Source organism: Nanorana parkeri, unplaced genomic scaffold, assembly GCF_000935625.1.
Source record: "Nanorana parkeri isolate BGI_ZX_2015 unplaced genomic scaffold, ASM93562v1 scaffold235, whole genome shotgun sequence".
NCBI classification, from domain to species: domain Eukaryota; kingdom Metazoa; phylum Chordata; class Amphibia; order Anura; family Dicroglossidae; genus Nanorana; species Nanorana parkeri.
Window position 1 is genome coordinate 1,310,418 of NW_017306503.1, and position 18,433 is coordinate 1,328,850.

Here is an 18,433-nt window from a genome sequence, read left to right on the forward strand (position 1 = left end):
CCCCCCACCTGAAAGAACAAGACTATCAGTATATCAGTGAGGCCTCAGTATATGTAGTGGAATACATATTTTGTCTTCAGAAAGTCAGTATTCGCATAGAGAGTTTCAGTGACTCATTAGAGAGCCAGACTATATAATGGGATGTATGTACTGGAATTTGATGGTGCCCACCGCATAAATAGACCATTTAAGTTCAATTAATTGGTGCCTACTCTTTTACCAGTGATGCTTTATTTATTTATTTGTTATTTAAACCATTGTGGGTTTGCTTTAAACTAATATTTTTCTTTACTTCCATACTCAAGACTTGCATATACTACTGGCTGATAAACTCGGTCAGCACAAGTGTTTGGTGTAAATACCTAATAGTAGAATATCCGCTTTACTTGTGCCTGAGTAGTCATGCACTAGCCCTTGAACTGTGATTTTAACATAAAATAATGCTTTAGTATGAAAAATAAATACAGCAAGTTATGGCCCTGTCAAGCAGAAGTCGAGTTTTGCTTTTCCTTTCTTCCAAACTTAAATGCTTTCTTCTTTTACAGGAGACTTAAACAATGTCAGGTTTTCTGCCTATCGCACTGCTATGAAGATAAGAAGACTTCAGAAAACTTTGTGCTGTAAGTTTTGAATTCTTAAAACATCTCACAAAGGTTGTGGTATAGTATTAAATATTTTACCTTATTGTAAGTAATTTATAATGTGCCAGCATCTTTCACACTGTTGTACAAGGCAAGACGTACATATGTATAGCACACAATTAAGCAGTGTTAAGTGGACTTAATTTGCTGATGCAGCTTTACTGTCATCAGAATTTTGGTTATCCATGATTTCAGTACAGAAACTACATGATTCTGCTGCAGAATGAGTTAAAGGACATTTCCACCTTTGCGGGGGCATTTGAAAAAATATATATGTCAGCAATGTACATGGCATGGAGATGATGCCGGCATATGCAGATACTGGATAGAAACACAAAAACGTACTTTTTTTTTAGTTGTCCTCTCAGGTGCCACATGTTTTTTTAAATTGCTGCCAGACTTTTTACAGTGGAAACTACAGTGTAAGGTGTGGAAAAACTCCTTGTCCCACAATGCTTTGCTTCTCTCGTGCATGAGCATCATTAACCAGTTGACATCCGCGGTGTTAAACCCCCTTCCCATCCAGGCCATTTTTCAGTATTCAGCGCTGCGGTACTTTAACTGACATTTATTCCGTCATGCAGCGCTGTACTGAAATGAATTTTATACCCTTTTTTGGGGACAGATAGAGCTTTCTTTTGGTGGTATTTATTCACCACTGGGGGTTTTATTTTTTTACTATATTAAGGAAAAATTACCGAAATTTAAAAAAAAAAACAGTTTCCCCTATATTAAATGATAAAACATTTATTATTACCCAATTTTTTGGTAAAATATAAAAGATGGGGTCACGTCGGGTAAAAAGACACTAAACATGTCAAGCCTTAAAATTGCGTGTGCGCGCGAAACCTCAAAAAACGATAATACCCAAAATTGGCCCTAGGCGACGCTTTAAAAGCTGTTACCGCTCATCAGTTTAGTGTTATCAGTGATTGATGGCCCTAAAATGATTGCTCTCACTGCGACGTTCGCGGCGATATGTAACATGTGTAGCGCAATTGTAATTTTTGCGCGCTGGGGCACCGGACGCGTATTTACGTTTATAGGCGCGTAAACGTGGGGGTGGGGGAGTTAAACATTTTGGGGGGGTTTTTTCCCCTTTTTTTATATGTGGCTTTTATTTTATTTTATTTTTTTATGTGTTACTTTTCTTTTTTTTTATTTATATATTTTTTTTTGCACTTATTGTTATTGCTATTATATAGGGGGATAACAACCCCCTATATAATAGCAAAGGCACACTGACAGGTCCTCTTTATGGAGATATTAGGGGTCTCTAGGACCCCTAATATCACCTATGGACCCCAAAAGAAGCTGATGAAGCAGAGCAGAGAAAAAAATTGCCGTCTGGAGACGGCAACCCGCAGATGCAGCAGTGCCGTCCGTACGTTTTTTTACTACGGGCGGACGGCAAGAGGTTAATATTCATAGTGGTACTTCCCACTGGGGAGTGCAGAGTGATCAGGAGATATGACTACAGTTGGAGGATTGTTGTAAGTGATTGCTAAAGAAATCCGTTATATTTTGTCTCCAGTAATTGCTCCGAAGAAAATATTAGGGATGCACAGATACTTTTCAGATACCAGTGCCGATACTTGGCATTTTCATGAGAACTACCAGGGTTGCAGCGGTTGCAGCTGGGACCTAGTTCTGGCGCTCCACCACTGTCCTGAAATCATTAGTCTGTATTGTTTTAGAAAAACTGTCACATGACAATAAACAAAAATGTATCAGTACTTGTATCTGTGAGTACTTGGACAAGTATCAGTACGAGTACTTGGAAAACTGGTATCGGTGCATCACTTATACATATTTATAAAAACAAAATCATACATTAAAACAGAGATGTACAAATCCCAGGAGCCCCGTGTTCTCCTAATGACAGCTGCCTCCTAACTTTTGAATTTTTCTCTAGTCTAGTCCTGGAGCTGGAAAAGTATCTGTACTTGTACCAAGTACGGTACTTGGTATCGCTGCATCCCTACAAAATATAACTGATTTCTTCCTCCAACTGTACTCACAGGTCAAATCATAATTCTCCCGGTCACTCTGCACTGTCCCTGGGACAATATGTATATCATGTGATTTACACTGCACTGTGAAACTGATATACCCCCCGATGTTCAACTAAATCACTCCAAGTAATCCACAGTGTACTTATTATACACAATCAGATGTACCACAAAGAAGGTGAATGTTAAATATGCAAAAGCAATTCAACCATAAGATAAAAACTACAATCCACATCAGTGCCCCAGACAAAAATCTTCAATTAGCGATGCACCAACACACTGCGCACAGCCCTGGTGACACGCGGCACACATCCTTGGTGACCCCACCCATCCTTGGTGACCCCCGCCGGTGCTTGGTGACCCCCGCCCATCCTTGGTGACCCCGCACATCTCTGGTGACCCTGCACATCTCTGGTGACCCCGGACATTTCACGTGGCCCCGCACATCCTCGGTGACACTACAGTTCTCTAGTGACACCACACATTTCCCATGAACCCGCACATCCACAGTGACCCCGCACATCTCAGGTGACCCCGCACTTCTCCAGTGACACCACACATCCCCGGTGACCCCGCACATCCTCTTGTGATCCCGCACATTCCCCCTGACCCCGCACATCTCCGGTGACACTGCACAGTGGGGGAATCTATCAAACTTGCACTGCAGCCAATCGGCTTCTCTCTTTTTTTTCAAATCTCACCTGAGCAAACTGAAGAGAGACTCTGACTGGTTGCCATGACCAACTGCTCCAACTGGCACATTGAGGAACCTGGACTTGGGGCAGCAGAGAGAGTTAATGTGGCCCTGGAGAGGGAGAAATCTGAGAGAGACTGTTAGGTCCGCGGTGTGGGCCCGAGATGACGAGGAGGACCTCCCTTGCAACCCCGTCTGATGATCACTGGGGTTGGAGACAGTGTGCTCAGGTGCTGGATCAGGATACCAGGTATCGGCAGCAGGTGGTGGCTCAGCAGAGTAGGCAGCCGTGCGGAGAGGGTACTGAAGACCAGTGGGAAAGTTAGAAGACAAGCCGGGTCGGTAATAGGCGGGCAACGAAGTACAATGCAGGATCCAATGGAGAGTCGAGGGGCAGGCCGGGTCGGTAATAGGCAGGTAGCGCAGTACAGAGGGATAATCCAGAAGGAGCGTCAGGGTCACAGGGCGTCTGCGCGGCCTAACGGTGCCGATGGGGCGTCCCCGCACAAAGGCTTGGATCGGGACACGGCACTTCCCGCGGGACGGAACCCGATATGGCCGACGAGCCACCCGGACCGGGACCCGACATGGAGCCACTCGGACCGGGACCCAACAGAGACACACGGAACACAGTGACGGAGAGAAGGTCTACAGACACAACAAGTGCAGGAGATCGTCCTCACACACAGACACACAGAACACAATGACAGAGAGAAGGTCTACAGACACAACAAGTGCAGGAGATCGTCCTCACACACAGACACACAGAACACAATGACAGAGAGAAGGTCTACAGACACAACAAGTGCAGGAGATCGTCCTCACACACAGACACACAGAACACAGTGAAGGATTCATCCGGATCAGGTGGGCTTTGTCCCGGGGAGGGAGGCCAGGGACAGCGCCCTCAAATCTGTGTCCCTTATTCACTTAGCTCATACACAGAATTCCCCAGTCCTACTCTTGTCTACAGACGACGAAAAAGCATTTGACAGAGTGGACTGGGGATTCATGTTCTCCACGCTGACCTCCCTGGGCATTGGTCCCCGGATGTTAGCGTGGATAACCGCATTGTACTCCTTCCCAACCGCCAGAGTCAAAGTGAACGGCATATTGTCCCCCTCCTTTTCGCCGCACAATGGCACACGCCAGGGCTGCCCTCTCTCGCCGCTGTTGTTTGTTCTCTCCCTTGAACCCTTTTTATCCACTATACGTAATAATCCTAACATCCATGGCATACCCTCTCCAACCATGGAGTACAAAACTGCAGCATATGCGGACGACATCCTTTTTTATGTTCGTGACCCTCGTATCTCACTTCCGCATATACTGTCTGAATTGCGTACTTATGGGGAACTATCCAATTTCAAGATCAATATGGGCAAGTCAGAGATTTTGAACATAACGGTGAGAGGGGCAGACTGCCTTAGCATACGTCCTCATTTTTCTTTTCTCTGGAGACATGACTGCATGCGCTCCCTCGGTATCTACCTCACTCCTAAGACGTTAAATCTCTACACTCACAACTATATCCCTTTACTCAATTCGGTAAAGCTTGACCTTAATTCATACTCTGCCCGAACCATGTCCTGGCTGGGTAGGATAAACACCCTCAAAATGATGATTCTCCCTAAAATCTTATTCTATTTCCAAATGCTACCTATCTCCCTCCCCACAACGTACTTCACCACATTACGATCCCTATACCTGTATCCCTGCGTCTCTTGTCCCCCCTTTTACCTTAGATATCGTATGTAATGTGATTGTCTTAATGTATGCTTAATGTATTGTATGTGTGTTTTTTGTTATATTTTGAAAATCTTTAATAAACATTTAATATGGATATAGAACACAGTGAAGGAGAGAAGGTCTACAGACACAACAAGTGCAGGAGATCGTCCTCACACACAGACACACAGAACACAGTGACGGAGAGAAGGTCTACAGACACAACAAGTGCAGGAGATCGTCCTCACACACAGACACATAGAACACAGTGAAGGAGAGAAGGTCTACAGACACAACAAGTGCAGGAGATCGTCCTCACACACAGACACATAGAACACAGTGACGGAGAGAAGGTCTACAGACACAACAAGTGCAGGAGATCGTCCTCACACACAGACACATAGAACACAGTGACGGAGAGAAGGGCTACAGACACAAGTGCAGGAGATCTTCACAACACACACAGAGCTATGAGATGATGACTCATAGGCCTCATTCACACTGCTAAGAGTCGGCCCGTATAGATCTGTATGGTGTGCATGGGCGTATCGGGCTGTTCCCAGGAAAGACAGGTGCTGCGTGTGATTGTACGCAGCAGCCTGTTCTTCTCTATGGGAGTACGCAGCCATACGCTCACCCGAGCTGCACATCTGGGCGGGTGTCCGTACTCGTACGCAGTCAGGACCAACCTCTTGGTATTTCCAATGGTATAGCTAATTTTTTTTTTTACAACACTTTTTCTTTATTACTGTTCTGGTTACAACTCAAAATTTTGGCTTTTCTCCCACTTTTAGTCCCGTGACATTGGTTACTGGGACAATTAAAAGAGTAATTCTCCCCAGCAGGGTCACAGAGGTTGATAAAAATTTGACAGGGTTGCTAACCCTTCCCCACTTTATCTGAAATGGTAACTTCAGCTTTAGCTTTTGATACACTTTAATTATTAGTCTTTTCAAGTATTCGTCTTCTTTCTGTTTAATATTGTGTACTGTAGTTTGTGTATATGTTGTAATTACTGCACATTCACTTACACAGTGCTGTGGAATACATTGGTACTTTATAAATAAAAGTTCCCATTTAGACTTTTTAAAAAATATTTTATTTCCACTGTAAGTTCCAAACATTCCAGTCTCTGCAAATTCTGATTGTATTTTTGTTATGTTGGCAGTTTTACAAAATCTATTCTCAAATACTGTCTTTGCCTTGGATGACATGTTGTTGGCTAGTAATTTTGCTTAAGTCACCAAGAGAACTATTAGATGTTTTTCTGTTTTTGAAGTAAGCAAATGACTGGCTATCGAGCCCTGCCAAAACTGTTCTGAGAGCTTGTGCCCTCCTCAGCCACTTGCTTTTCATTGTAGAGGTGTTGTGATTTATGGCTTTCACCAGACCTGTCCATAATAGAGGGACATTTGTAATTTTAATTCCGTGCTGATACCACGCCAAGTCTGCCTGCTTGCCAGATGAAGTTTCAAACACATACACACACTGCTACAAAGACAGTCAGCCAGAAATCTTAATAGTCCTGGATTAATAGTGCCATTAAAAATTACATTTATGTTTAAAAAAATCCTTTGTTTTGTACTGGCTTGTTATTTGACGTACAGAAAATTAGATAATTATGTTATGTGTTTGAATATATTATTCTGTGGCTATAACTTAATAACATGAACCTGGGGTTCCTTATCATGGCCATAACAATAGTGCAGAGGTCTCCATTGTACTTTCCTTCCCATCTAAGCTGTCTAAAGGCTTTTCCTTTAGGTTCCAATCCTCTGAAGCATGTTAGGATGAAAACATTGTACAGTGCAATAATAACCAATTTATGATCCCCAGCAGATAAAGGAAAGCAAATACCGTGTTTCCCCGAAAATAAGACACTGTCTTATATTTTTTGGGGCTCAAAAAAACACACTAGGTCTTATTTCTTTTTTAAATGTACAACAATCCACACGTATTTATGTAGAAAAGTCTACATGTATTCATGTACAAAAATATGGTGATCAGGGCAATCAGGGGTGCCGTACCTTTCCAAGAGCAATTTGGTAACCAATCGCTGGCCAGGATGAGCGAAGTGCACTTTCACTATCGATTCCTCACAGGCGGAGTGCATTTGGTATCACTCCGCCTGTGACAGGAGCCGGCGCTATATAGAGGAGGCATCGGCTTATGTGGCTCTGCTCCCTCCGGTGCCGCCTTGCTCCCTCTAGCGCTGGCTTCATTGGCACCACTGATTCTCTCCCCCCTCTCCCGCGGCTCTTCAAGTTCCCCCTTATGCCACCACTGGCCCTGGGAATGGTCACAACTAGGTCTTATTTTCGGGGTAGGTCTTATATTTTAGCAATTCCCAAAAATAGTACTAGGTCTTATTTTCGGGGTAGGTCTTATTTTCGGGGAAACAGGGTATAAAGGCAGTAGGTATTTGAGTTAGCAGTATTTAAAAATGCATTATTGATTTTTTTAACCACTTCAGCTCTTGTACCTCTACCGTTATGTACCAGAACAATTTTTACATTTCCTCTCTGGGCCTGTTTATTTGGCAATAACTTTATCATTCCTTAAGATAACAAATACATAAATTGTTTTGGAGGGAAAAAATAGGCTTTCTTTTAGGAATATTGGTTTGCATTTTATTTTCCATAGAATCTAGAAACAGAAAGATGTGAAAACAAATTTTATTTTTCCTGTTTTGACCAGTGTAGTGACCAAAGTAGTTTTAATGTAGACAACAACTATACATTTTATTCTATAATTTGTTTTATTTAAAATGACTCTAAAATTATGTTTTTGGCACAAAGTCCTGCAAAGTTAAATTAAAAATATCAAATCGTTTTTTTTCAGTTTCGTATATTTTTTTGTTATGCGACGCTGAAAAAAAGTAACAAACAAAACAAATGGAAGAGATATTGATTAAAAAAAATTAAGAAAACATGAAAAATAGCTAAGGGGAGGAAGGAGTAATTAGGGCTGATTAGGGTTTATAAGAAGTTAAATAGGAATACATTTATTTAATGGGAAAAAAAAAAGAATACGCTGAAAGGTTTCTGTAAGTGTTGTAATTATATTTTCAATTTTTTCCTATATAGATCACCTTTGAACTACATAGGAATGAAATAGTAAATACAATGAAACAGTACATTGATTAATTGTATTTAATCAATGACACTTGCAGACTGTAAGTGTCATTTTACACAAGAACAGCTACATTTTGCCAGCTTCCCCTGCTGTGCAATACAAAGCATCAGTGGTCATTTTGGGTAATAGCAGGAGGAGAATAGCTGTACGTTAAAGATGTGTCCTAAAAACATTGTGTTTTTTTTTAGGGTGTACCCCTAACGTCCTAAACCCTGAATTGTTAATAAATACACAAGTGGAATAAAGGTTTTTTTTTTCATTTGCCTTGATATAAAATAAAATAAATAAAAATAAATGTCCCATTTTGTATACATTTAGCTGAACTCATTAGATTTGTTGTATTTTAAAGCAGTGAGATCAGCAGACCAAGAAAATATCCTTGGGTTGATTCATCTCTAAACAATTAGATTTTTAAACACAAAAATAAGACAATAATCAGGGCTGGTTGCATCATAAATTTAAAGTGAATGTAACTTTGTTTTTTAACTTTCATGTTCTACTATGTAAAAGTGTATTGTGTTAATTGGAGAAGTAGAGTTTGAGTTGTAGAGTTTGTCTATATATCATGTTTTCTGGCAAATTAATTGCTGCATTTTGACAAGCTTTTGTAAATGACACTAACTGTAGTTTATTCTTTTTCAAGAGATTATAACTACTGTTTTGACTTTTATTCTTCTAGTGGATCTACTGGAACTGAGCACCACGCACAATATGTTCAAACAACATGAACTCAATCAAAACCAACAGCTACTGTCTGTCCCGGAAATCATCAGCATCCTCACTTCCATTTATGACAGCATAGAGGAAAAACACAAAGATCTGGTTAATGTGCCTCTCTGTGTAGACATGTGTCTGAACTGGCTGCTTAACGTATATGACACGTAAGTTTGTTCTCCATTGATTTCTCTACATCAGTGCTGTCTGCTGGGAACAAATTGAAGCATACACAATACTTCCTGTAACATCAGGAGTGACAGTAGCTAATAAAAAATGTACTTGTAGACCATCCTTGTTTTGTCTCCTAGAACTAAAACATGACAGAATACTCTATAGGGATCACTATAGACCTTAGTGTGTTAATAGTGTACCAAACTAAAGTTTCTGCATTTTAAACTTTTCCTTGTATTTTTATGTGGGATTTTTTTCTACATATTTTAGGTATATGCTAGACAAGTTGTTTTTATGGATTTAAACAACTAACTTTCAACATTTTAGGTGTGACTTAAGGGTTGCTAAGTTGGGCTTCATTGGAGTTTTCCATATACTTTTTTTTTTGCTTTACAAATCCTGTAAATTCTTATAGAAGTTTTTTTTTTTTAAATGATTTAGGTAATCGCGTTTTTACTGTTTATGTGACCTCAAAAACTTGTCCTAGGGTTTACTCATGGTACGGGTATGGACTTTAAATGGGCATACTTAATTTTTTTACATTATCCACATTATATTCCACATTTCTATACCGCTACCACATTATGCTGCAGTTTTGCAAAGTTTTTAGAATCAGTTGCATGATCTGTTCCTGCTCCAAAGTAGTCTCAAGTCTCTACCATTGTCATATAAACAATCACATACACAAAGGCCATTTTGGTCAGATAGCAGTGATTCTACCATTACATTTTTGGGTTGGAAGATCGAAAAGATACACGTGGAAAAAGGAAGCATACAGATACTGTAGCTGTCAGCAGTCCTGAAACAAAGACCAGGGCCAAGCAGTCATATTGAGTCTGTCCAAGCGATCCGGTGACACAGTGGTTGTGGCAGAGGAGAGAGGCCCTGAGTGACCAAGGTACATCAAAGGTGCACAACTGGTTACATTTCTGCCATTGACTTCATTATATATTATACATGGTCATTTCTTGATCTCATATGAAAAGGACACTAAAATACGGTATGTATCACCTCAGTAACAAGGCATTCATTGTTTCAGTTACTATAATAAATGTGACTAACTGTTAATGTAAGGGATTCTTTTTTACTTTATTAAAATGCAGGTTTAATTTTTTAAGGTTGGATATACATGCCACAACTATTGCTTGGCATTGCAAGGATAATGATAAATTACCAGCTTGAGGCTAGAAACCGCTCTTTTAATTTTTTACCTCTTAAAAAATTTCTAACATCTTTGTCAACTGTCATTCTTTATAAAGTGTCTCTGTCACTACAGGGTCACTTACAACAGCCCTGTAAAAGAAAATTCACTATACTTACCTTTCTGGCGCCATGCGTCCTTAAATGCCACCACTTCATTGCAGTGTTTTTAGTTGTAACAAAGCCATCCAGTACCTCTTAATTTTATTTATTGATTTTGTCATTAATACCTTGTAAAATCATATGCCAAGCCAAAAAAAAACTAAAACAAAACATATGCAGTACTTTTCTGCAATATATACACTTTTCCCCCTGGAAGCGATCAGGCGGCTTTACAGCCACCCAGATTGCTTCCTCTGTAAAGCCAATAAAGGACTTTACACAGATAAAGAGAGGCCCACTGCTGCCAACATACAACATGTGTGGGTGGCAGCGAAAAGGTTAAAGCTTCAGCAAAGCTGCCTGACGCTTGCTGAAAACTTTGGAAAAGCCTGATGTTCACACTGCTTCTACAAACTGAAAACTGTGTGAACAAGGCCTAACTTCTTAGCTACGTTATTCTGGGTAATAGTATCAAATGCTTCAGCAAAATCCAGATGTCACATCAGTTTATTTCCACATGCTGCCTGTTGTTGCTCTTTAAAATATACTCATAAATGTGCTGAACACTTAACTTTAAAAGACAAATTAATGTTGCCTCTTCAAAAAGTATGTGCCAGCATATTTAGATGTTCTTGTACATCGGAGGTATACTGTATATTGAAGCATATTTGCAATCTGACATTAGCTTTGTTTATAGCTTAAGTGCAGTCCATCTCACCAACTTCAGATAATTAAACAGCCTTTGAGAAGCATCTGCTCATTTCATGCTGTTAGCTTAGACTGCAATTAGCTACTCCTCAAACTGAACATGTTGACAGGCCGCAGCACAGCCCACTTGCAGAGAAGATGTTCAGGAAAGGCAGTTGTTAAAATCCTGACAGAAGCATTTGTGTGTCTGTCAATAATGAGGCCACACTGTGCTGCAAAAGTTAAAAATCAAATAAAACAGGAAAAGTTAACTTTTGATTGGTATGTAGAATGTCCTTGAGAAATCAACTTTATTTTGGTCAGATGTTAGTCATTCCTCGTCTAAGTATCCATAAGCTATCATAAAATGTCCCTGTTATATTAATTAATCCTGAAATTATTTGTACTCTTCCTCTAGAAATAGAAAGTACAATATAACAATATACACTGCCTGAAGAAAAAAGTCACACACTGTAATATTTTGTTGGACCGTCTTTAGCTTTGATTACAACACGCTGTGGCATCGTTTTGATAAGCATATGCAATGACACACTTATTTCCATCCATAGTTGGATTCATTTTTCACCAAGATCTTATTTTTTTATTTATTTATTACTGGTATTTATATCGTGCTGACAATTTACACACGCTTTACGTAGTTGCACATTCACATGATTCCCTACCCTCAAGAAGCTTACAATCTATCTCACATGCATATATACACAAGGGCCAATTTTAGACAGGAGCCAATAACCTACCAGTATGTCTTTGCAGTATGGGAGGAAACTGGGGTACCCAGAGGAAACCCACGCAAGCACAAGGAGAACATGCAAACTCCTTGCAGATAGTGACATGGCCAGGATTCTCTAGTGCTGCAAGGCAGAAGCACTAACCACTATGGCACTGTGCTGCTCATCTTATAGTGATGATGGGAGAGTCGGCCCACTGCATAAAGTCTTCTCCAGCTCATCTCACAGATTTTCAATAGGATTAAGGCCTGAACCACTCTTTCACAGTTTGAGCCCAATAAATCCTGGCATTGTCATCTTGGAATATGGGCATATTCCAAGATGACAATGCCAGGATTTATCCATCCTGCCATGTGCCATCAGAGAAGAAACAATTCATTAATGGAAAAACCTGGTCATTCAGTATATACAAGTAGGCAGCTGACCTAATTTTTTAGGGGCATAACGTTGCTGAACCTAAACTAATTATCCAATGGATAAATCCAAGTGGTGACTTTGAATTTTTTTGGCCAGGCAATGTATAATGTGAATTATTATGCCAGAAAATTATAGTGTTATAGACATTATAGTGAATTACTATAATGATTTATTTTCAGTCTCAGGCTGGCAACCCTGCAACTCTAGCAAATTCAAAAAGGGCTGGAACTTATTTATAGTTTTGGATAGAATATGATAGGCTAAGAACCCCTTTTTTTTCTGTCTGCGTTCCTGCTGGGTAGATTTAGCCCTCTGTTTTGTCTTGGTGACCAATGTCTCTGGTACAAGTGATGGGAAATCCAAAGATTGTGAGTTGTCACGAGAAGGTGAGGGGGATTTTTCCAATGAGGATATCTGTTTTGGTGACAATTGTCTAAGGGGGTAGTGCCCCTCTCTTTGGAGAGACATTTTCATACTTCCTGATTTGTCTTTGGGAGAGGAAGTGAAGTGATATCTTCCAGACGTTACACAGACAGCAAAAAAAAAAAACAACTGACAGGCCTTAACCATTACCTAGTCTAGAGAGTATTGGCTGTATGTGCATTTTAAAGTAGATATAAACCTCATTTGAATGACATTACGTTTGCCAAAGCACTATGTATCATAAGCAACTACAATGCCTTTAATACAATTAGGGATGCACCGATACCAGTATCAGTACCGATGCCGAGTATTTGGGCGAGTACTCGTATTCGCCCAAATGCTCTGATGCCTAGCCCGATACTTCCGGTATCAGGATGATTGGCCGGGAAGCCGACTCCCTGCTCCCTCGTCACAATTGTAGACTTCATCGAACAATTCTATGGAAAGAAAAACACAGCTGGGGCTCCCGGGTGCCACAAATACAGGCGTATTTTACTCTCTATGCCTAAATGCCTGTATTTGAGCCCTAAACATATATGTATACTGCATAAAATGAAACCCTTTTTGTCTATTTCTTTCAAAAAAATACACCATTTAAGTAAATGGAAATGTCAAACCTATATGCATTTCAGGTGAAAATGACGATTCTCTTAAATTTATACATTGCTCTGACTGCCAAGCATAAAAGTCCTCAGCCTTAAAGCGGTTAATTTATGTTTTATCCCAGTGTTAATGTAGTAGGTTGTAAATTATTAAGCCAGACAGTCCAGCTCTGCTGCTTGGCAAGCTAAAGGAGAGACAGGATTCTGATTTAATTAAGTCTTTTGGGTGCATGGTTAAAATGACTGAGAGGGGCTGAGATATCTTGGATTGTGTGAGAGGCCACTGGTAAAAGACCTCTGCTGGTTTGTATGCACTCTATATAAATTGAGGTCTGCTAATGCAGTCAGAAGATAAATGAGTCCCAAACAGCAACATAACAGATCCCGATGCATTCTGTGCAGCATAAGTGATTGTAAACACATGAATGATATCAAACTATCCTCTTAAAAAGCAAGAGGATGTGGACTGGGAATGAAACACCGGTAGTCATTGTGCATGGCTATATAGTGAATGTAGCATGCAGGACTGGTTCTGGACATCCTGGCACTTCAGATAAAAATGGTTAACAGTGTATTTTACACAGCCAGTAAATAGTTCTGCTTGCCTGGATGTAGCGCTCATTATAAAGGCCACATTGCCCATTTCACTTACCAGCTACACTGTACTTTGCTGACCAAATTTCACAAAATAGTCACTGCACAAATGGGTCACCATGCCACTTTTCTACTGTCAGTCTCAATTTTTAATACAGCTGACAATTTTGTAAGTTATTTTCTAAAAACGAGCAGGTTTTATGCATTAACACTTTTACTACCACTGACATAAGGGCAACGACGGTGCAGAACTGTTTGCAACAGGCTGGCTTAGTAACCCTTTTGTTAGCTGCATTGTCAAATACTGTAAGTTAGTGGTTACCATCAACTTACGGCCATCTGGTGTGCCTGTAACTATGAATAGATGTAAACGCTAATTCATCATTTATTTTTTTTTACACCTCCTCACCACTCCCCTGCTTCTGCTGGTTTGTTTACATCCCCAACCATGAGACTGTCTCTCTTCTTGCCGGTCTCATCACCAGATTTTTTTTTCTCAGGATAGAGAGCTCTCATGTTTACCAATCCCCTGCTTTCTACTTCCGAGTTCAGTTCAGTACAGTGCTAGGTGTCGAGGGAGAAGAAGACTGAGGAGTAAAGATCCTCAGTTTCTTTCTCCAGCACAAACTGGAGACATCAGGGGTCTATCAAACCCCTGATGTCTCATTAAAGAGAATCTGCCTGAGCATGTGTACAATTACCAGGGGATTTGACCCCTAGTGATGGCAATCCACTTTTGCAGTCAAATTTAGGAAAACCCCTCTATATATTCCTTATGGGTTTCTATTAACAAAGCATAGTGAAAAATAACTTGAAATTAAAAACACACACACACACACACACACACACACACACAAACACCGTGGTGAGTGGGACAATCAGACATTCATAAAAAGACATTTGCATAACCCCCACCCATTGCATGGACAGATGAAGTGATCACTAATGTGTGCATGATCATCCTCCACTTATAATAAACAATAATGTAATAAGGAAAAGTATACACTTATAGAGATAATACAAACAATGGATTAGCTGTTTGCTATAAAACAGCTGATGTCTAAATGCTTTTTTTGAATGCCGGATTGTCATATTCAGCAGGTCCTGATGACGGCCTATTGGCTGAAATGTGTAGGGTGGTGTTACTTACTGTTTGTGCATACAAGCTGTTCCACTTGATTTCAAATCGGAAGTTGGTGAGGAGAAATTTTCCACTGGGAGCCAATATTCGGCTTTGAATTTTCAGACTGGCTCCTTCAAGCCATGCAATTTGAGCAGTGTATAGCCAGCTTTACATATCAAGGAAACCCTGCTTAACAAACAGCAAGACTGTAACTTTGTGTCTGTAGTACATAGCTAGTGACAGATTTATTCAGGGAAGCTTGGGAGTTTGGGCCTGGATAGTTGCCCTTATTCTGACTCCGATCGTTGTGATAGCGAAATATATCCCTTGCTGAGACCTCTATGCCTGGCCTGTATAAGCAGATATACTCACTGCGGACAATCCTCGTCAGATAGCTGAACTCGTCAATACCGAGTCATTCAAAAGAGGTGTTTATTCTTTAACATCAGGGTTACAGCAGATGATAGGAACAGCAGTTGAATGGTTATAGTATTGTGCGGTCAGAAAATGATGCCTTTCCTACGTACTGTGCAGATTATATGTGTGTCCTGTTACATGTGGCTTTTAACTTTGGCCATGACACAGGAAGTACTGCACACAGGAAGAAGGAAGGGGCGTACACTAGGGGGAAATACATCGTCACATGACAAAGAATCACAGAAAAACATGTACATTACAACAAAAGGCCACTAGATGGCAGCATAGGATAACACATGGATTTAACTATGAGAAAATATATAGGCAAACACACTATGTAAAACTTATATCTATACTAACTTCTACAACATATTCTATGCCCCATTGGGGCGGCACAGCCCTGTTTGACCATCCTACAGGCTGCCTTGATGAAATGCTGCAAATGCACTCTAGATATCTATGCATATACACTATACCCAAGGTCAGTGCCATTAGCAAAAACCAAAGGACATAGTAAAGATAATCTGTCTACAACTTGCTTCTAACATCTTCATTAAAAAGATCTCAGTTGCACATCGTTTGCCATAACATAAAAGGTGTACAATTGTACTGTAAACTTGCTTCTAACATCTTCATTAAAAAGATCTCAGTTGCACATCGTTTGCCATAACATAAAAGGTGTACAATTGTACTGTATTGTTTAAACTGTGTAAAACAATACAACATTCTGACATGCAAGAGTAAACTAAGAACAGAGGTTAGTCAGAGGTCACCCCAGCCCACTTTAGAGGTACAGAAGTGAATGAGAACCTCCCATGTATTTGTGCCAAACACTACAATCGCAAGCAGATTATTAGTTTTTAACAAGTAACTTGTTTTGGCCATTGTGCTACTTAGACAGCACCCATCTCTACATACAGATTAGATTGCTTCTTATTCAAAAACACAACTAAGAGCTTAGGAAAGAGGGAGACCAACTGTCACTGTCTCAAAATTATATTTTATGTTTCAAAAACTTGTGTTTTATCTTGTATCCTGTAATTTCCTCGTAATGTGGTCTTTTTGTGCCTTTAAATAGCAGCTGAATGGAAAACTAGAAAAACATAAGCCAGGATTGTCTCATTTTATCTCAGAAAAGCCATCCAGATGTAGCTCCAGCTACTGTGTTCCCTGCTGATAGGAAAGGAAAAGGTTGCTGCTGTGAGTACAGTGGCTCTTGCATAATCCGTCCTTCAATGGCTGCCCTGTGCAATGGTCCACAGCTTGAGCCTGGTTAAATCAGAAGCAAAGTGCACATATACTTTGTGAGTGAGAAATAAAGCTTTGTTTAAAAACCTGGCCAGTGTGTCCCGAGCACGGTGAGATATGAAGTGGATACCTAAGGGGTAGGATACGATTATGTTGTTTGCCTGGAAATGTGTTTCTTACATCAGAAACATTGTGAATAAAATTTAACAAGTGAAAAGAATGCTGTTGGGAAAAGACCATTTTTTGTAGTATCATTATTATTATATAATATATCCATCCATTGAAAGAACATACTCTTTCATGCTGAGTCGAACTCCTCCTGCACTTCGGGTCGGCCGAACATGTTGAGCATGTTCGGCCGACCTGAAGCCACCCTATGTACGTCTGATTTCAGCCGATATACGGCTGAAATCATCGGTACCAGCCTGAAGTGAATAGCCGAACAGTGTTCGGCTCACTTCACTTCAGGTTGGTCTTTCACTCGGCTGCCTACGGCAGCTTAGTGAATAGACCCCTATATGTTTTGGTGGCCATACTTTTGGTGCATCCCTAATTATTATATCTTCAACTTTGAAAGGTAAAGTTTCACTTTGTTTTCATCTTAAGATATAAGATGTACATATTTAGAGATCTAAACAGTTTTTTCTTTAAAATGATAGAAAATTGTTTGTTTAGGCTTGAGTTTTGATAATTATTTCCATTGTATAGTTTACTTGTTTCCCTAGTGCCCAATTTGAAATCATTGCTTTTTCCAGCAACTGGTTGTTATGTGATTCCCTGAACTTTACAAAATCTGCTTTCCTTAAGCATTCAGAAAATGTTTTCATTTGCAATATTAACAGCACATTTCCTTAGTGTATATGTAACTAGTTCTGTCCCATCAGCATGTTACTGTCATCATTAAGGACACGAACGTAGTTCTTCATACCTTATCTAGGCACCAGTGGCTGATTGTCAAATGTTTTTGCTCATGTGAATTAAAAGAATGTTTGAAACAGCATGATGGCAACAATGAAAGTGCCCAGCAGCGGTAGAATTAATGATTTGTATTATCCAAAAGATACACTGTGTTACCCACTCCTTGACTTTTACTGCATAATATGCTGTCATGCTGAGCTTGGCCATGTCATTTCTTTTACGTAAATCAATGTATAAAAGATGTGCTGGGGATAATGTAGCCCTCAAAAATCAATGGATTCAAAACCTGCTGGGATAACTCAGTTCAGACACCCAGGCTTTTTACTCTTTTATAAGAACTGAGTGCAATCAACATATTTAAATGTATTAAATCAATTTTTTTAAAGTTTAAAATATTAATTTTGTCTTTATATTGTTGAAAGTTATACCCCAGTATAAGAAGTTTGCTTTTGTACTCAAAAGATAGAAAAAGGTTCTTAGTTCCTCATTTGCATTCATCGTCTGCATCTGTATACCCTGACCACTAAAATTATATATTTGACAGTATCCTTATCTTCTAAATGGCCTTAAATGAGTTCTAAAGTCACAGCATATACTGTACGCTGTTATAACATCAGGACTGTAATAGGAATACATATTGGAGTTGTTTATGATAATGCAATCAAAGCTTACTTTAACCTCTTGCCGTCCGCCCGTAGTAAAAAAACGGACGGACGGCACTGCAGCATCTGCGGGTTGCCGTCTCCAGACGGCAATTTTTTTCTGCTCGCGCGCGCCCCCTAGCGGGCACGCACGGGCAGAAAAGACCCGCTAAATGCACACACCCGTTACCGGGTGTTTCACATATAGGCGATC

General features: G+C 40.1%; 1 protein-coding gene across 1 annotated transcript in view; it reads left to right on the forward strand.

The window, feature by feature from the left end:
- Positions 1–18,433, forward strand: part of LOC108786943 (utrophin-like) — a 583,766-nt gene that overhangs the window by 516,440 nt on the left and 48,893 nt on the right. The window contains exons 63-64 of the mRNA XM_018556366.1: positions 546–620; positions 8,890–9,091. Coding sequence (XP_018411868.1) covers positions 546–620; positions 8,890–9,091 — 277 coding nt within the window. The remainder of the gene's footprint in view (positions 1–545; positions 621–8,889; positions 9,092–18,433) is intronic.